The following is a 20,635-nucleotide window of genomic DNA, read 5'->3' on the forward strand; positions in this document are numbered from 1 at the left end:
TGTCTATGTTGTTTTAAAGTACCAGATTTGCACCTCTTCCTTAGCCCAAACTCACTCTCTTCACGGAAAGAACACAAAAAATCAACACAGACACAGTATTCATGAGAACTCTACCTTTGTAAGCAGCATGAAGACAACATCACTGGTATCCTCACTCAGAAAGGCCACAACTTGCTCATATAAAGTCACAAAGTCGTTGGGAGAGGCAGCAGGAGTGAAGTAAGGAGAGAGAAGAGTGCAGAGCCTTCGATTCTGCAGGACAGTTTGGAGGAGACGTTTGCATTCTGATTTGGTCCCGCTGATGAACACCTGAGAAGAGTGGGAATGGTGAGAAAAAAGGTGCAGCATGAATCCACTGGAAAAATACACCTTTGAGAGACTTTTGTCAAGACAAGCACCATTTGGGTCCTCTTTTGTAAAGGAAAGCTTTCTCCAAAACTAAGTCTGTAGGAGCTCAACAGCAATGAAACACTACTGCTACACAAGACATCATGTGTAAGTGTTGCCCTGGCACAATTAAGAACAGCACTTGTGACCACACACTCTCTAAAAATACCTGGCAATACAATTCCTCTTAAGGGATAGCAAAAGAAAACGCATCTAAAGCTCAGCTGCCCTGCCTGATATTAGGAAAAGTTCAAACAAAACTATAGCTATGAAGACCTTCCAACACTTCAGTGGTTAAGAGGTGCTTAAGGATATCTGTGCAAGGAAACAAACTGCTTCTAAGAGATGAAAATAAACATAGACCCAAAGCAGAGCCCAACACTTTTGTCAGAGTACCCAAGTACATTACTGCCAAAAAGCACTTCAAAATACTAGCGAACTCCTGGCACTCCTCTCTACACAGAGGCTGTAGAAGAGCAGTGGCTAAACAAGAAGCTGACAAGCTATACATGAAAGTGATCAGTAACAGCAAAATAAATACAAAATACTCTATTACACACTGCAATTACCCAAACTTTAGTTACTAGCCCAAAAATCCAGACTAACTTTGCATTTAACTAACACTGTAAGCATTTATCAGTACTAAGCAGGCATCTCAGAGCAACCATTTTTGTTTTGCTTATATGCAAGTTCACACTTTCCTAAAGACTGCACACACTGTAAGATTAATTGAAAGGAAAATGGAAGCTTAGAAGTCAGTTCTCAGGCCTCTGAGTATTTTAGACCCCATTATCAGCAGCCAATTGGAATAAGCTTTATCATAGAGTAGTTTACATTGGAAGGGACCTTAAAGACCATCTAGTTTCATTCCCCCTGCCACAGGCAGGGACACCTTTAGTAAACCAGGCTGCTCAATGCCCCATCAAACCTGGCCCTGAACACTTCCAGGGATGGGGCATCTACAACTTATGTGGGCTACCTGTTCCAGTGCCTCACCACTCTCACAGTGAAGAGCTGCTTCCTTGCACTCAGTCTGAATTCACCCTCCTTGAAGCAAAGCACACAAAAAATGTCTTAGGCATGCAGGAATCAGAGTAATCTCACCTGGCCTAGAATTTCAATGCAGGATGTGAAGAACTGCCTGGTAGGAGGGTTGCGTTGAGTTTCGTCACACACGTACTCCACTAGTGTGAAGAACAAACCAATTCCAACCTTCTTAATTGCAGGCATAGGCTGCACTTTGTAGATATTTATTAAGGCTCTGCAAAGAGAAAAAAAGCAGATTATATTATACATGGAAAATAATCTGTGACAATAAAGGAAGGTTTCTTGCCAACATATGGCCTTGAGATGGTTATCTATGGCTTACATGATGCTCAAGCATGGGTTCACAGAATCACAGCACAGCTGAAGTCAGGAGGGACCTCTGGAGGACATCTCTACCACCTGCTCCCCAGTCAAGCTACCCGCCCAGGACTACATCCAGATGGCTTCTGAATATCTCCAAGGATGGAGTCTCCACAGCCTCTCCAAAGAGCCTGTGCCATCCCTCACACTAAAAGCTGTTTCCTGACATTCAGAGGGAACCTCCGGTGTTTTAGTTTGTGCCCAGTGCCTCCGCTCCTGTCACTGGGTGAAAAGAGCCTGCCTCTCTCTTTCTTCAGCTATTTCTATACATTTAGGCTCAACAGATCCCAGTTTAATTCAAATAATTTTGCTGCCTGAAATGGGCACCTCCAAACCTCAGAAAGTTTCCATAATCAGTCAGAAAGTGATCACCACAAGATTTTTCAGAGCACAGTTCAAACAGATCATTTCTCCCTCAAATTATGTGTTTGTCATGTTCTTGGGCCAGCTCTCAATTACATTTGTGCTGCAAGAAAATTTCCTTTGTTTTTCTTAACAAGCTCAGCAATAGAAGAATTCAAATAGAACCAGCATTTTCATGAGCATTCCCTAATACATGTTTTACTGATCTTACACTCCCATCATCACTGATGTTGAACTAAAACACCTGAAGAACATGCAGTTCAACTGATTCAAATCCCAAGATTCACCTAATCCACAGAATTTTTCAAACTAATGATCAAGAATGAATATGCAGAAACAGGAACCAAGTATTTTCACTTGTAGGATGAGTACAGTGTAGGCAACCAACCACATTAAAAGAAGCCCAGCACAAACCTACAAGATTAAGAATGATGTTGCACAACTTAACCACTGGGACAAACTATGAAAGATCTTCAAGAAAAAGAGTGCCTTGTATAAATGCATTTATTCACACATCCCCCCAAAAGCAGCATTACATTGTCCTCTTCCACTGCATGATTTTGTTTCACATGTTGAAAAGCTACTTCAGTTGTAACTCTCTATTAAATTACTATGTCCTGTGCTATCACAGGGAAAAACCTAGAGATGTTAAAACAACATAATTTAGCCCACATCTGAGACAGCTACAACACAAGTTTGTCATTTTCTGAAGTTTAACATAGCATTTCTGTCATCATCTAGTCAGCTTTCAAAGGGTTATAAGCTATTCTAACACAGTATGAAGTAGAAAACAGTCCTGGGTGCCCTGTTACACAGAATCACAGAATTGGCAGGGTTGGAAGGGACCTCAAGGACCATCCAGTTCCAACCCCCCTGCCATGGGCAGGGACACCTCACACTACAGCAGGTTGCTCACAGACACAGCCACAGCCAGCCTGGCCTTCAAACCCTCCAGGGATGAGGCTTCCACCACCTCCCTGGGCAACCTGTGCCAGGCTCTCACCACCCTCATGGAGAAGAACTACTTCCTAACATCCAATCTAACTCTACCTTCCTCCAGCTTGGATCCACTCCCCCTAGTCCTGTCACTACCCAACTTTCACCAGCTGTTGAGGGTGAGTAACCTTCAGATAAGAAGACACAGTCTCAAGCTGTGCCAGGGGAAGTTTAGGCTGGAGGTGAGGAGCAAGTTCTTCACAGAAAGAGTTGTAGGCTCTTGGAATGTGCTGCCCAGGGAGGTGGAGTCACCATCCCTGGAGGTCTTCAAGAGGGGATTGGATGTGGCTCTTGAAGCCATGGTTTAGTCATGAGATGTTGGGTGATAGGTTGGACTTGATTATCTCTGAGGTCATTTCCAACCTTATTGATTCTATAATGGAGTTACTCCTTTAGAGGTCTGTGTCACAAGCCTGCAGGTCTCAGGATTCCAGCTCTGTTACTAGCCCAGGCTGGGATTATTGCCACAAAACAAAGACAAGAAAGTGTCACATTTTAACTCCAAACACACAGAACAAGAAATACAAAACACCACTACCTAAAGCAGTGTCTTAACAACCTACGTTATAAAGTTCTCCACGTGTACTGCTGCTTCCACAACGCCCAGGGAAGGTGGCTTCATAGCTTCTGCCTGCAGCTGCCTCACCTCCTTATGCAAAGCATGAAGCTGCTGGCTCACTGCTTCGTTTTTGTGTTTCCCTTCAAACTAAAAGACAAAAAGACACATTCATTTCAGATTATTTTGCTATAACTCTTTGATGTTGCACCTATTTGTGAAAATGAAGCAAAGCCCAGTAAGAGAAATAGGAATGTAGATGGCTTTCCTTTGAAATCTTTGACCAGATGTGGTACCCCTTGCCCAAGCACACATCCTTCGTCATGTTCCCACTTATGTATCACAGAGGAAGATAGAATAGAATAATAGAATAAACCAGGTTGGAAGAGACCTTCAAGATCATCGTGTCCAGCCTATCATCCAACACCACCTAATCAACTAACCCATGGCACCAAGCACCCCATCAAGTCTTCTCCTGAACACCTCCCATGATGGTGACTCCACCACCTCCCCGGGCAGCACATTCCAATGGGCAATCACTCTCCCTATGTAGAACTTCTTCCTAACCTCCAGTCTAAACCTCCCCTGACGCAGCTTGAGACTGTGTCCTCTTGTTCTGGTGCTGGTTGCATGGGAGAAGAGACCAACCTCCGCCTGTCTACAGCTTCCCTTCAGGTAGTTGTAGAGAGCAATAAGGTCACCCCTGAGCCTCCTCTTCTCCAGGCTAAGCAACCCCAGCTCCCTCAGTCTCTCCTCATAGGGCTTGTGTTCCAAACCCCTCACCAACTTCGTTGCCCTTCTCTGGACACGCTCCAGCAACTCACCATCCCTCCCAGCACTGACCCTGGGGCACACCACTAGTGCCTGGCAGCCAGCTGGATGTGGCCCCATTCACTACACTCTCTGGGCTCGGCCCTCCAGCCAGTTCCTAACCCAATGCAGTGTTCATGCCTTGTATGTAAGACTAATTCACAGGGACTGAAACTTAGAGAGGATCAACAAATTCACATACCAAGCACAACTGGAATAGTTCTACAAATATTTTCATGCTTCTGGGACTACCAGTGAATATATTCACACATTGAGAAGTAGGTCAGAACGGATGCTGTGAGCAGAACAAACTTCATGCAATGTGTTTTTCAGCTGCTGATCTCTACCTCCTTCTGAGCACTGCTTATGAGGTATGACGAGCAATTAGGTGTGCACAGATTTATTTGGTCAGCTGCTACCATTCTGGTAACCATTCAGCCATTTCATTTTCCTTATCCATGTCCAAGAGTCATAATATCATAGTATCAGTCAAGGTTGGAAGGGACCACAAGGATCATCTAGTTCCAACCCCCCTGCCATGGGCAGGGACACCCCACACTACATCAGGCTGGCCACAGCCTCATCCAGCCTGGCCTTAAACACCTCCAGGGACGGGGCCCCAACCACCTCCCTGGACAACCCATTCCAGGGCTTCACCACTCTCATGGGGAAGAACTTCCTCCTCACCTCCAGCCTGAATCTCCCCACCTCCAGCTTCATTCCATTCCCCCTAGTCCTAGCACTACCTGAGAGCCTGAGAAGTCCCTCCCCAGCCTTCTTGTAGCCCCCTTCAGATACTGTCAAGAAACAGAAGTGATGCAAAGTCTGACCTGTACGGTTAGGAGAGCTGCTCCCTGACAGCCTTTACTTGACGTTCCCCGGCACTCCAAGTGGAGTGTGATCTGCTCTTCCCGATTGACGTACAGCTTAGGTACTGTGTCCAGTATTTCATTATTGAGAGCAACATGCTGAGACTCCCAGAGAGCTGCAGTCCTGAAAAGCATTTATTACTAAAGTTACAAAAACCTTCATCAAAAACAGTAATGCTAAAATTTCCTAAGCAAGAGATGAGATTAAGTTTCATGTGCTGTACAATGCCTTGTGGCACTTGCTTAGAAAGTGAAGAAGGTTACTAAAGGAAGTTAAAACTTCAAATAAAAAAAGAGGTTCATAAGAACAAAAAAATACTGAAGTCTGCATGAGTTCCTTTAATTACTCTCTCAGACAACCTCAAAAGGAAAATAACTAGATCACCCTCTGCAGGAAATACAATTTTCTGCCAGATGAAAAAGAGTTTGACCAAGGGACAACTCAGTCAGCAAAGCAAAGCCCACCTAAAATTGATGCTGAAATGGTTTAGACACATTCTCTCTTGGGCTTAGCAAGTTTTGGTCTGAATTATAATATTGTCCTTTAACAGCTACATTGGGTGAGAACAGCTATAGATTCATCAGCTGCTTGAAAGTAACTCAGCTGGATTCTCCTAACAGCAATATTTAAATCAGAAACTCTTCTGTTCACAAAGCTAATAGCCCAGAAATCAATTTTCTCTCTTGAGAGTTCCACTGGTTCCTATTGTAGATACTACCTTAGTGCAAAAAAGCTTAACTTACTGTCAACAAATCTAGGCTAAAGAGAGGTTATATTCTAAGAAGCATGTCAAATGGAACTAGAAGTTGGATGCTGCCTGACGTAATTTCAGTCATTGGATAAGGCTTGCATAGTCTTAGTATCATAGTATTAGTCAGGGTTGGAAGGGACCACAAGGATCAGCTAGTTCCAACCCCCCTGCCATGGGCAGGGACACCCCACACTACATCAGAGCCTAATGAGGCCAGAGCCTCATCCAGCCTGGCCTTAAACACCTCCAGGGACGGGGCCCCAACCACTTCCCTGGACAACCTATTCCAGGGCTTCACCACTCTCATGGTGAACAACTTCCTCCTCACCTCCAGCCTCAATCTCCCCACCTCCAGCTTCATTCCATTCCCCCTAGTCCTAGCACTACCTGACACCCTGAGAAGTCCCTCCCCAGCCTTCTTGTAGCCCCCTTCAGATACTGGAAGGCCACAATGAGGTCACCTCAGAGCCTTCTCTTCTCCAGACTGAACAGCCCCAACTCCTTCAGTCTGTCCTCACAGGAGAGGTGCGCCAGCCCTCTGATCACCCTCGTGGCCCTTCTCTGGACACCTTCCAGCACTTCCAGATCCCTCTTGTAATAGGGGCTCCAGAACTGGAGGCATTACTCCAGGTGGGGTCTCCCCAGAGCTGAGTAGAGGGGGAGAATCACCTCCCTTGCCCTGCTGACCACACTTCTCTTGCTGCAGCCCAGGATCTGATTGGCTTTCCAGGCTGCAAGTGCACACTGAGAGCTCCTGTTGAGCTTCTCGTCCACCAGCACCCCCAAGTCTCTCTCCTCAGGGCTGCTTTCCAGCCAGTCACTGCCCAGCCTGGATTTGTACCTGGGATTGCCTCGACCCAGATGCAGGACCCTGCACTTGGTCTTGCATAGCTAAAGGAGTGGAATAATTTCATTATAGCCAGTAAGAAAGAAAAACAAAGGGACAAGAAGCAGAATTCAAGTACTGACAGTCTTGTGCCAACACCACAAAAGAGGATGCTCCAAAGGGCAGCCACAGACATGCTAGACACCTAGTGAGGCAGAAGGAAAAGTTGTGTCTTACTTGGCATGTCGCTGCAAGATGTTAAGGTCGATGCACATGAGCTGATTTGCTTCTTTCTGACTTACTAGGCTGGCAGAGGAAATAACTGGCACAGGAGCTTTCACTGTCTGGAGTGGAAGAGGGGGCTTGGGAGTATCAAACTTCTTCAAATTATTTATTATCCTCTCTTTGGCTAGAAAAGAAAGTACAAGCAAGTTTTGTCAACAAGAAAAGCTTATGAGAAACTGAGCAAAAACGTCATTTTTTGGCATGAAACATTTTTAGCAGCAAATATTTCAGAGGATTCTTCTCTTAAATATATGTATCCCTTAAATCTTTCTGTTTTTGTTGACCTCAGTTTATTTCATACAGATAATTTCATGGCCAGCTCCATTATGCTAGGATCCAAGGCTCCGCTGCCTTCTTTGTTCCCCTAGCCACTCCCTCCTGAACTTCTTAGCATGCCATTTATTCCCCTCATGTGACAGAGGCTCCTAGACCCAATCTAAGTTAAATTCATCTTCCCCACAATTCATCCTTACCTATAGTCTCAACAGCTCCAATTCCTTCCCAGAGCACAGCCTCATCTTATGTCAGCTCTCCTCCTCCTGATTCACATTCACTTGCTTTGCCCAAAGAGTGGCAACTACTCCAGTTTCTTTGTATTCCCTTTATTCCTTTCTTCCTCTTTATTAATCAGCACCCCATAAAAATAAAATCTCACCATATCTTTAATACACCTGACTGCTATCCCCTTCTGAACTAGAAGACCATGTCATGAACCTTTCACCATGCCAAAATTCCAGGGAAATGCATTGGGAACACCACCAAAAAGCATTCAACAGACACCTTTATGTTTTCAGTTACAGTGGGTTTTGCCTATGCTTGCAGATGTATCTGTTTAAACCCTGGGGAAACCCAGCCTCTCTGGAGTATGCTCTAGGCAGAGGAACCCCCAGAGATCTCATCCATGAAGCACATGACCTGCTGTTCTGTGATGTGGCAAACCTGGAGCCAAACACAGGGATGCCAGTCTTTCACATGAGCACCTTACTGGAAACACCATGAAAACTTCATGCATGGGAATGAAGAAATAGGACAAGGCATAATGGATTTAAACTGAAAGAGAGTAGGCTTAGAGTAGATGCAAGGAAAACATTCCTCAGTGTGAGGGTGGTGAGACACCGGAACAGGCTACCCAAAGGAGGCCAGGTTGGCTGGGCTTTGAGCAAGCTGTTCCAAGCAAGAGGCGTCTCTGCCCATGGAACTAGATGCTCTTTATGGTCCCTTCCAAGCCAAACTACTCTATGAAAATGCTCTAGACATACTAAACAAACTGTATTAACATCTTTATTCTGTATTCTTTACTCACAGGCATCACTGTTTCTAGAGAAATCAGACCATGGTAAGTTCTTTCTGGCCTACTTTCATTAACAATCTCATCTCTTACCCGATAAGTGGCTGGTAGAATCTGTTTGCCCTGCAGAAATACAGGTGCTATGTGACTCCAGCTGAACCTGCATCCAAAGGTTTAGAGCCTCCTGAAACTCGTGGTGCACAAGCTCAATGTTGACATACTCCATCCACAAATCCTAAAGCACAAAAGAACTGCATTATCATTTCCACTTGGGGCAGCACCATACACTGTGCCTCCACTCCAGCAGCTGGAGAACTGCAGTAAAACCCTGCAGTTTAAAGTCACAGGAAAAATTACTACTAGGGAAAGAAGTCCAACTGAAGAAAAAAGCTGCACCCATTTTTATCACATACACAGGCAAGCCACTCAAAAGCATTTGTGACACTAAAAGAAGAAATCTGACAAGCACAGTGCATAACTCCTAACAAATCAGAGAGGAAGGGTGTAGATTATTACAACTTTGCTCCTAAAAAAACCACAGACATGGTGGCATCATTAGCCACATCATCAAGCTAAGGCAGGCTGTATTTCCACTGCTTGCAAACAGTGGGGGACACAAACAAGAAAACAAAGCAAACCGGAGAAAACGTCCTTCCAAAATCTCCCCCCTCACAGGTTTTTAAACTGTGTTAGTACTGCAGGCTCAGTGGACAGAGTAATATACATTCCCCACTACTTTATATTTGAACCTGACACATTATAGGCTGCCCATATGACCAGATCTTAGCTTCCAGCCTTGTCATTTTAAGTTCCAACTTCAGTAATTCTCTAAAACCACCTTAGAACATAAAGAGAATTACAGAAACACAGAATAAAGGACTGCGTTCTCATCAAGACAGGCAAGAACTCTACTAATGGGTCCTCACTCAAACACAAAGGAAAGTTTGGGTATCACCATACTCCTAGGGGGGGAAAGCGAGCTGTGAAGTTATCATGCACACTACACACATTGAGACCAGGGGCATCAAGTATCTCACTAATTCAGAGGACCCATTTTATCAAGTGACATGGATCCTAGATCGCCAGAGGGCCAGATCAGGACTTCACCTGTTGATTCTGCATGACTTTAGCAAGTCTATGTGCATCATATTGCTTTGGTAAAGAAGGAATGTAAGTGTCTCCTCTCTGGAAACTCTCTTCTTCCAGCCATAAGACAAACACATTGCAAAGCCTGAAAAGAAGCAAAAAAAATGGGGAGGAGAGAAATTACATCAATGTCTCCTTTAATTATATGCACAACATGTATTACATATCAGTCTCATTCTAAGGCTTAGAGTGAAGGCATTAAATAGTGCTACAAGGTGACACAGCTCAAACAGCAGATGTTTGAGACGCTTTGTGATTAGTTTGCTAAGTGCCAAAGACCAGCAGTGGAAACAATCTATTTAGAAAGATATGAAAAGCAGTAACAAAAACCAACAGGGCAGATTTTGAAAAGGGAAGACATTTATGTAAATCAGCAGATGATCCAGGCCTGGAACAGTCTCGTGTATCAGGCAATCCTCATCCATAAACCCAATCAAAACATCAAAGGGATATACTTTGAGATTTCTTTCCAGGGTCCAATTTGCTGCTACTTTATGCTCATTTCCTCCTCTGCTAACACTACTTTAAAAGAAATGTTATCTTTCCTCAACTGGCATCATTCTGTAATGATTCTATTTAAGCTTTTCCAACATGGAAGAACTAGAATGCCATCAAATCTTCACACTGTGTGGTATTTAGTATCACTAGGCAACTTCAATCTTCTGTATCAGTGTCACAGATGAAAACATTGAAGTACTTTATTTAGTTCCATGAACTCTTATCAGTACTTCCCCCCCTTTCTAGATGGCCATTGAACTCCCTGATTTACTTGGCTGTGCAGCAGTGTGGTTTTATGTTGGATGGGGGAATGCCTCTGAATGAAAAACTGAAAGCATTTATTGTTACACTCATGGCACGTTCATGAATTGTTTTTCATAGTGGTAGTGGTGAATGAAGTCAAATCCAGGTGGTGCTTGGTCACAAGTGGTGTTCCCAGGGCTCAAAACTGGGGCCAGTTCTATTTAACATCTTTGCTGATGACCAGGACAAGGGAATCAAGTGGCCCCACAGTAAGTCTGCAGATGACACCAATATGGGTGGAAATGTTGATGTGCTGGAGACAAGGAAGGCTCTGCAGAGGAATATGAACAGGCTGTATTGATAAGCTGGGGCCAAGTGCTCAGTCCAGCACTTTGAATAGAGTTAACCAGGTTGGAAAAGGCCTCAGAGATCAATTCCAACCTATCACCCAACACCATCTAATCAACTAAACCATGGCACCAAGTGCCACATCCAGGCTCTTCCTAAACACCTCCAGTGATGGTGACTCCACCACCTCCCTGGGCAGCACATCCCAAAGGCCAATCTCTCTTGCTGGGAAACACTTCTTCACTTCCAGCCTCAAACCTCCCCTGGCACAGCTTGAGACTGTGTCCTCTTGTTCTGGTGCTGGTTGCCTGGGAGGAGAGACCAACCCCCACCTGCCTACAACCTCCCTTCAGGGAGCTGGAGAGAGCAAGAAGGTCTCCCCTGAGCCTCCTCTTCTCCAGGTTAAGCAACCCCAACTCCCTCAGCCTCTCCTCATAGGGCTGTGCTCCAGACCCCTCCCCAGCTTTGTTGCCCTTCTCTAGACACCTTCCAGCAACTCAAATCTGAGGAGCCCAGAACTGGATACAGGACTCAAGGTGTGGCCTGAGCAGTGCTGAGTACTTGGTCACAACCACCACATGCACTGCCATGGGCATGGGGCTGAGTGGCTGGAAATTTGCTTAGCAGAAATGGCTCTGGGTACTGGTCAACAGCCAGTTGAACATGTATGCTCAGTATGAAGCAGTATGCTCAGGTGGCCAGGAAGGCCAACACCATCCAGACCTATAGCAACAAAAGCATGGCCAGCAGGACCAGGGAAGTGATCATGCTCATGTACTCAGCACTGGTGAGGCCACATCTTGAGATCTGTGTTCAGTTTTGGGCCACTCCACAGGGCGGGCACTGGGGTGCTGAAGCATGTTCAAAAAAGGCAATGAGGCTGGTGAGGCTTCTTGAGCCCAAGTCCTGTGAGGACCAGATGAGTGCACTGGGGTTGTTCAGCCTGAAGAAAAGGAGGCTGAGGGGAGACCTCATCACTCAACTACCTGAAAGGAGGTTGTAGGGAGGTGGTGACTGGCCTTTTCTCCCAGGTAACAAGTGATAGGACAAGAGGAATTGGACTTCAGTTGCACCAGGAGAGGTTTAGATTAGATACGAGGGAAAATTTCTTCACCAAAAGGATCATCAGGCATTGGAATAGGTTGCCCAGGGAAGTAGTAGAGCCACCTTCCCTGAAGGTGTTTAAAAGACATCTGGATGAGGTAGTTAGGGACATGGTGTAAGAGCTGTGCACAGCAAGATGCTAGGTAATGGTTGGACTTGAAGACAGGATCTCCCTTGTTTGATTGCATTGTACCTACTGATTGCTGGGCAGGTTGTTAAAGCTCATACATCTTATGGCCAAATCCTCTGAACAAGGGATTCTTTCCAAATAATCCTTTTCACTAGATACTTTAATACTGTAAACACTTAAGGCAGGTGTTGTAGTTTGAGCTGGGTGCCCCCCTGGTGCATTCACTTCCTGTGTCCAGAAGTCCAGCCCAGAGGGATGGACACAGGAAATTGTGTATTTCCTACCATAATTCTTTGCACCACTCTAAGATCCAGTGGGGAGTCTGGCACTTCCTCTTTCCTTCCCTCTCCGAGACTTGGTAACTGGGGGAGAGATCTCCCGGCCATGGGCCTGATTGGGCCCAAGGCCACAGGGGGATGGGCAGTCTCAGGCCTGGCCAGCTGAGACTAGCCCAGCAGAGGGAGGGGGAAGAAGGAGCCCTGGGGGTTTTGGATGCACCCTCAGGTGCATGCTTTCTATACAGAAAGAGTGATTGCCCATTGGAATGGGCTGCCTGGGGAGGTGGTGGAGTCGCCATCACTGGAGGTTTTTAGGAGAAGACTTGACGGGGTACTTGGTGCTGTGGGTTAGTTGCTTGGGCGGTGTTGGATTGGTTGATGGGTTGGACGCGATGATCTTGAAGGTCTCTTCCAACCTGGTTTATTCTATGTATTCTATGTATTCTTGTTGGTGCCCTTGGGAGAGAAAAATATGTATTTGCCCTTGTTTTGGCTTCACTTGCTTCCAGCAAACTCTAATTGTGATCACTTTAATTTTTTTTAGGTGAGGAACAATATTTTTTTGAAAAGGCAGCCAGAGCTGTGGGGCAGGTATAGACCAAAAATGATCACATAGCTTGAATAAGAGGAAAAGTTTTACTCTTGCCATTTGAGAAGTCACAACTAAAATATCTACCACCTCTGGAGTATTTATTTCAGGCAGCCTTTACTTATGTTAGGAGTTCTTTAGTTTAAAGGTATATTATTGATGTGTGACAAAATTCTGTTTTCCTTAAATCTCAGTGTTCTGAACACAACATATTTAATCTTTGTTATCTCCAAATTGCCAGATACTAATTTACACCACATTTCTTTCTGATCTTCAGTACCACTGGGTATGCCATTCTTCCTCCAGATGGAGTAATGACTTGAAAAACAAGAATAGAGTTATTCCTGGGTCCTTTATATATCTGTGATCTTGTGAAAAATGTGATAATGGTTCTTGCCTTCAGAATTTATGTTTTTTTTTTCCACAATTCAGAGGTCTAACATGAACTAGTCCACTCACTGCAGCAGAGGCATCTAAAATATATTTACACTGTCTGACTTTACCTCCATCTGGCCTGACTAGCAGATTGGACTGTATGTTACACACATGCTTTTCCATAGGGTAATTCCAGTGATCCTTTCCACAGGAAGAGGAGAGCCTAGGAAGACTGAATTCCTAAGTTGGTTTTGCACATGTTGGCGTTGTGAATACATTAAGACATACGCAGAGGATAGAATATAACAGGTTTTCATTCCTGTTTCTATCAGGTTTATCTATAAATGATTACTTGACTGTTCTTACATTCAAACTGTTTCAAGTTTCAAAATGTTTTACACTGAGGGTGGTGGGATGTTGGAACAGGTTGCCCAGGGAGGTTGTGGCCAGGTTAGGCCCTTGAGCAACCCAGTCTGGTGGAAGGTGTCCTTGCCCATGCTAGCGGGGGTTGGACTAGATGATCGTTAAGGTCCCTTCCAACCCAAACCATTCTGTGATTCTGTGGGGATGGGATCTTTCTTTGTCACTGTGCTTTGAGTTTTCTGTAACATTCACTGCTTTCTATTTAAACTTTCATCACTTTTGCAATCCGTTTGCCTGAGTCGTTATTTCTGCCTGTGGTGGGGAGGGGATCTGCCTCAACCCATTACATTTTGGCGCCCAACGTGGGGCCAACTGCAGCTCGGATTGCAAAAGATGGAGAGTTTAAATTTAGTTCTGAGCGTCGGTTTGGGTTTGAGAAGCTGGGGCTCAGGTGTTGTTGTCGGGGCGACTGTGTGAACTCCTGTGGACTGCAGAAGGATGGCTGGTGCGTGGCTGATGGCATGGAAGTCCCTCCTTTTGTTTGGGAACAGCGAGGGGTGGTTCTTTCTGTGACTTTCTGTCCAGGGTGGCTTAAGAATGCTCGAGTAGCCTAAGAAGGCGAGACCTGCCTTCTCCTCGTTCTCTGCGGAGCGGCAGGGAGCGGAGGAGGGGCAGCGGCAAGCAGAGCGTGGTCGGCCCGCGGCCGCTGCGGGGGCGGACACCCGCGGCGAGCGGGCAAGCGACTGCTGGAGGTGACTCGGACTCTGCATCACGGCGACAGAGACGGCGGGGGCCGGGCCGGGCCGCGTTCAAGCGGCGGCGGCGGCACCGCCCGAGCCGGGCTGCGTTCAGGCGGCGGCGGCAGCTGTAAATCTTTCCCTGGTGTTTTCGGACGTGCTCCGAAAATGGCGCCGAGCACCTGGCTCCGCCTCCCTGCTTCTTCAGTGGGCTGTGGCGCAGCTCCTCCCTCTGCCGGGGGTGGAGGTTGTGCAGCCGGATGCTGTCCTGCCTCGGTACGCGAGCGCCCAGCCGGGGGGTGCGGAGTGCCTCTGACATGCATCCGTGTAGCTTTGGGCCGCGTGAAAGCGGTTGGCTGCGGCACCCTGGATGGATTGAAAAAGGCAGTCGTGGAGCCGGATTGTTCCGACTGGCCTGCCCCAGGGGTGGAGAATTTGCTGCTGAATAGGAGAGTAAAGGCTTGGCTGAGAAGTTATGAGGTATTTCCAGGTGACCAGGATGTCCCAAGGAGCCCACAAGGAATTCACACTGCAGGAGAAGGACTGCGTCACTGGGAGGTTCCATCACATGAGGAAGAACAACTGGAATGGACTGATGCTTGAGCCTGAATGAGAGACTGTTTGAGTGGACGCCCAGATGAAGATATGGACTCTGCCGGACATGTCATCAGAAGTTTTCTGATCTGATGATGTGTTTGGGTGCAAAGATTATGGTATGAAATACAGGGGTGGCATGTTGTAGTTTGAGCTGGGTGCCCCCCTGGTGCATTCACTTCCTGTGTCCAGAAGTCCAGCCCAGAGGGATGGACACAGGAAATTGTGTGTATTTCCTACCATAATTCTTTGCACCACTCTAAGATCCAGTGCGGGGTCTGGCACTTCCTCTTTCCTTCCCTCTCCGAGACTTGGTAACTGGGGGAGAGATCTCCCGGCCATGGGCCTGATTGGGCCCAAGGCCACAGGGGGATGGGCAGTCTCAGGCCTGGCCAGCTGAGACTAGCCCAGCAGAGGGAGGGGGAAGAAGGAGCCCTGGGGGTTTTGGATGCACCCTCAGGTGGGGATGGGATGCCTCTGGGTTTGCTTTGGGATCTTTCTTTGTCACTGCGCTTTGGGTTTTCTGTAACATTCACTGCTTTCTATTTAAACTTTCATCACTTTTGCAATCCGTTTGCCTGAGTCGTTATTTCTGCCTGTGGTGGGGAGGGGGTCTGCCCCAACCCATTACAGGCAGGCTTCTCAGATAAAGGCTCCATGTAACAGGGCAGAGTTGGGAACAGCACAGTTACAGTTTCAGGGTGCAAAAGGTGTGCTGCTCTTGGAACTTACCATCCCTTACCAAAGGGAGCATTGATGAGCTGCACTCATCAGCTGAGGTACAGTGAGTGACCATCCCCATCTCCTTACCCTACTCCAACACAAGGCAACAGTCTTGTGCTAAGGCTTTGGTTAAGCAGACACAGCAGCTTCCACAATGGCACAGAACACATTTGGCACAGCTCAGCTTTAGTATGCTAACTGCATAAACTGAGCTAATTGAAGCATGTGTTGGTGACCTCAGTAAATCCCCTGATGAAGTAATCTTATTGAGACATGGATCCAGGCCTTGGTCTGTGGTACACAAAGCAGCATGTAACATTTGTATGCTAATGATGTAAATACCAGTAGCAGATACATCTGAACAAGAAGTGTTTTAGCAGCATGGGGATACCATTACTTAAAGAACACAAAGGCTCTTCCCTAAGGGGAGCAGCATGTCTATCAGCAATGTTTCAGTAGCAAAAGCAGCCCCCTCTCAAACAGAACAAGTTGTATCAACAGAGAAAGAGGCCTGACCACAACTGAGCACATATCAAGTCCCTGCAGTTCATCCAGGTCAGCCAAGGGTCACATCCCTTCATGTGTCCCACGGCCAAGACCATGCTGTGTACTGGGCAAGCTTTCTTTACCTGACAAGTTCCTTATGCAGTTCTGGTGAAGTCAGGTAGTCTGGTGAGCAGTTTGCCTTCTCTGGTGATGTGTCTCTGCCCTCTGCAGGACTCTCTACTCTTAGTGCTTTACTGGCAGCATGGTGGAAGTCTGCTACCTCTACCAAGCGCTGCTTCATCTCATTTAATAAGGTAGCATGAGCTGCACTCTGGAAAAAATATCTTCCAATACAGCCATCCACAGGTAATCTAAAAGTGAACAGAAAAGCACAACAAAGCCTTGTTGCACATGTCAAACCAGCACCTCTGCACATAAACTGACTGGTCAGATAAATGGCTGGTACCCGCTGCTTTCAGGTGCAGTCTTCATGTAAGACAGCCAGCCTTACTGACAGTGGAAGCTAGTTAGTACTGACTAGTCCATTAGAGCCCTTGCAATCAGACTCACCCATACTGTGGTCCTGGTCGGTGAAGGTAAAGGAGGAAGAACTTCTGCCAGATCAGCGGCATGAGAGGGTGATCAGCAGGGGTGGCAAGAGCCTGGTGAGCCCAGCGGTAAATCATGAGCCTCTGAAGAGAAGGCACAATGGGCAGCTTCAGCTGGGTCTGTGCTTTCTGCAAGAGGAACAGTCTCAGACAAGTGCTCTGCTGCAGGTCCCTGTAACAAGCTATCACAGGTTAACTTCACAGATCAACACAGCATGAAAACCCAGCAGATACTGAGCAGGAAACTTGGGAAACAAACAGTCATCTGTTACAGGTCCCAGAGGAGAGCTGCCCAGGTCACAGCAGCTGGACAGCTGTTAGAAACCAGTGGTACACAGTCAACACTTCAAAAAACCACAGAAAAGTAAATTTCAAGAATTAAAATAACACTACAGCATGAAGGCTCCAATGCAAGCCTAACACAACCACAGAAAGGTCTGAACTGGAAGGGACCTTGAAGATCATTTCGTTTCAACCCTCCTGCCACAGGCAGGGAGGACTTCCATGAAGTCAGGTTGCTCCAACCTGGCCTACACCACTTCCACAATCCCACAAATGAGGTATTGGTGCTAATCACAGTTAATTGCTGCTCTTCCTCACAGAGGCAGAGGTTCCTGGTTAACTTCCACAAGACCAGTGTTGAGAACAAAGCTGCAATAGTGAAGCACACAGCCAGTAAAAGCAAGCCTTAAGCCATGGGAGGATACAGGGTGCTACAACACGCTACTTTGAGCATTTTTCACACTATATTCCATAGAGCCCTACTTAAATCTGAAAACATCACATGAACCGAACGTGAAGACAGACCACAGAAGGGAATCTTGTTTTTCTTTTTGCAAAAGCAGAGCAAAGCCAAAGCAACAAATAAGCAGCAGGACTCTACTAGCAACATGGAACACTGCAGCATGGACCCACTAAATCATTCAAAAGCTCCAAGCCAATTTCCCATGGGCTGTCTGAAGAACAGGAGCTGAAGGCAGCTGGGCATAGAAGATGCAACCTATTGTCATGGAGCTTCTAGAATGCCTTCTTTCGTTAAAACACATTGAAACTGTTGAGATGAAGGATGAGTGAAAAGTTATCCTTAAAACTTGCACAGCTTTGGTTTCCACTTCCTTTGGTCCACAATTCCTAACTGAATTTGGGCAAAGAACCTAAAAAGTGCTGCATCGTGGCTTTTGGCCTCTTCTCCCAGGCAACCAGAACAAGAGGACACAGTCTCAAGCTGTGCCAGGGGAGGCTTGAGGTGAGGAAGAAATTCTTCCTAGAAAGAGAGATTGGCCATTGGGATGTGCTGCCCAGTGAGGTGGTGGAGTCACCATCACTGGATGTGCTTAGGAAGAGCCTGGATGAGGCACTTGCTGCCATGGTTTAGTTGATTAGATGGTGCTGGGTGATAGGTTGGACTTGATGATGTCTGAGGTCTTTTCCAACCTGGTTAATTCTAAAGCACACCTGACTAAGGGCCTTGTTAAGGGAGTGACCTAAACAGTTCTGAAAGTCCTGGAAAATTATTCAGAAAATCCCAAGGAAGCCAGCCTTCTACAAAATTCAGACCATTGGAGAAACACTCTTTGAAATGCAGACACATTTTCCCCACTTGTAAAATTGAGACTATCTGCACTCTCCAACTCAATGGTATAGAAAAAAATCCACCAAAGCTTGTGAGGCATACAGATGACTGAGACAATCATGTGGGAGAGCCCAATAGTGACTGATTCCTTTGTAGAAAGAACATTGTATTGAAAAGCACATAGTTGCATGGTAGGCTAAGTGTTCCACTCCAAATGCAGAACACTTTGCCCTGAGTCACTTTAACAGGGATGCAGACCAACAGATCTCTCACCTTCAAAGCCTGATCAGGAGTCACAGCATTAACCACCAGCTCTGCCTCCACCACCCTGCGAAGCTGAGAATCTTCTTCAAACATTGACTCCATATTTAACACCACCCATGAAAACCAGACCTGCACAACACATTAGCAACAGATGAGACAAAAAATGGCAGGATGGGGACCAGGAAGCCTGCTGTCTTCTTAGGAGAATTGTGTCTTTGTCAGATTCTCAATGCAAAGTTGCAAAAGCAGTGTCACACCTCAACATGAAAACTGGAAACCAGTTTCATCCTTATCTACATTCAATTTCCCCCTTTTTATCTTGTGCAGTCTTGGGAAAGAAGGGGAAAACCAGGAACAACTGACAGAATTATCCAGAGTGCTGCAGGAAACAACCCCCCATTCAAAACCAGTAAAGTAAGATTGCCTTTCTCCCATCCACACTACACCTCTCCAGTGCCCTGCAGGGTACTGAGTGGTTTTGGTTTTCCCCTTGCTTAAGGAGACAGAAAGCAACTGGTAATTCAAAATATTTATCAGATAAAGACTGATCTAACAGACATGTCAGGCTTCGCATATTCTCTCATTTACTATATTGAGAACCATCAAAGATTAAAAGAAACCTGATTAAATCCTATCCTATGAATTCTTGGACACAGGTCAGGCACACTCTCTCTGTGAAATGTCCCTGTTTCCTTTAGTGTAACAAGCTCTTAGAATGGTTTAGGTTGGAAGGGACCACCAAAGGTCATCCAGTCCAAGCCCCTCGTGTCATAAAAAGATCATCTGCATACACAGGGAAGCAGCATGAAGAAACAACTGCAGGTGGGGGAATCCAAATAACATCCTGCCTCCCATCATTATTTCCAGGCTATCAAAGACATGTCCTTGAACACAAAGAACAGAACAATGGCAGGCAAGGGAGCAGATTATGGACTCCCATGTCTCTCTTAGGGTATCCACAAGGATGTCAATGGGAGCCATTCTCTGGAGCTCCATTCAGAGGAAGAATGGGAGCATGGTGCTACTGCAGAACAATTCAGGACTACCCACGACTAGGATGTTTATGAATGCTACCAAAAGAAAGAAAAGGGAGAGAAATAGCTGATTTGGCGAGGATCAAGTCTAGGAAAAAGGAGGTGTGAGAGGATAAAAAGGGCCACCTACTTGTAAAGAGGTAAATGGTCAGCAGACAAGTCTTGTCATGTCTGACACCAAATCAGAGGAAAACAGAGTCTTATCCTAAACCAGGGATTTATTTAAGTATAATTCAAACACTATGATAGAAAAATGAGGGGAAAAAACAAAAGAGGAGGAAAAAAAAAAACCAAAAAGACAGGGTTGTTGATATAACATCATCATACCACTTACCTGAGAGGAATTGGCATTGCCCTCAACAAAGGAAGGAGTCACATTGCCTGCCACAATCCAGCTAACAAGTGAGGACAGCAGACTTTTGTCACAATGGTAGCCCAAAGCATTCTGCACAGAAACAAAAACCATTTGTGGTTTTCATGGAAGTTGCCCAAGAGATGATTTATAAGCTACAGGTATGCCATTCTACCTTCATCCAGGCACCTTTCTGTCTGACACTGGTATTTCCCAACCTTAGCTCAGCCACCACTGAAATGCCTGCTGGTACTGCATGTCTTTTTTTTGCCAAATAGAATCAATAAGGTTGGAAAAGACCTCAGAGATCAAGTCCAACCTACCACCCAACACCTCATGACTAACTAAACCACGGCTTCAAGTGCCACATCCAATCCTTTTTTGAACACCTCCAGGGATGGTGACTCCACCACCTCCCTGAGCAGCACATTCCCATGAAAAATTACTTTGGGAAGAACTACCTCCAGCCTAAACCTCCCCTGGCACAGCTTGAGACTGTGTCCTCTTGTTCTGGTGCTCGGTGCCTGGGAGAAGAGACCAACCCCCACCCAGCTACAACCTCCCTTCAGGGAGTTGTAGAGAGCAAGGTGGTCTCCCCTGAGCCTCCTTTTCTTTGGGCTAAGCAACCACAGCTCCCTCAGCCTCTCCTCA

The 20,635-nt window shown here is 46.1% G+C and overlaps 1 protein-coding gene across 1 annotated transcript in view; it reads right to left on the bottom strand.

Annotated features, from left to right (window-relative positions):
- Nucleotides 1-20,635, bottom strand: part of EPG5 (ectopic P-granules 5 autophagy tethering factor) — a 75,458-nt gene that overhangs the window by 20,250 nt on the left and 34,573 nt on the right. The window contains exons 20-30 of the mRNA XM_054178110.1: nucleotides 19,967-20,077; nucleotides 18,608-18,727; nucleotides 16,724-16,890; nucleotides 16,297-16,524; nucleotides 9,647-9,770; nucleotides 8,633-8,774; nucleotides 7,204-7,375; nucleotides 5,350-5,512; nucleotides 3,717-3,859; nucleotides 1,492-1,648; nucleotides 115-309 (exon numbers count right to left, since the gene is read on the bottom strand). Of these exons, the coding sequence (XP_054034085.1) occupies nucleotides 115-309; nucleotides 1,492-1,648; nucleotides 3,717-3,859; nucleotides 5,350-5,512; nucleotides 7,204-7,375; nucleotides 8,633-8,774; nucleotides 9,647-9,770; nucleotides 16,297-16,524; nucleotides 16,724-16,890; nucleotides 18,608-18,727; nucleotides 19,967-20,077 (1,722 nt within the window). The remainder of the gene's footprint in view (nucleotides 1-114; nucleotides 310-1,491; nucleotides 1,649-3,716; nucleotides 3,860-5,349; nucleotides 5,513-7,203; nucleotides 7,376-8,632; nucleotides 8,775-9,646; nucleotides 9,771-16,296; nucleotides 16,525-16,723; nucleotides 16,891-18,607; nucleotides 18,728-19,966; nucleotides 20,078-20,635) is intronic.

This window comes from Dryobates pubescens, chromosome Z (assembly GCF_014839835.1).
Source record: "Dryobates pubescens isolate bDryPub1 chromosome Z, bDryPub1.pri, whole genome shotgun sequence".
In the NCBI taxonomy this organism is placed as follows: Eukaryota; Metazoa; Chordata; class Aves; order Piciformes; family Picidae; genus Dryobates; species Dryobates pubescens.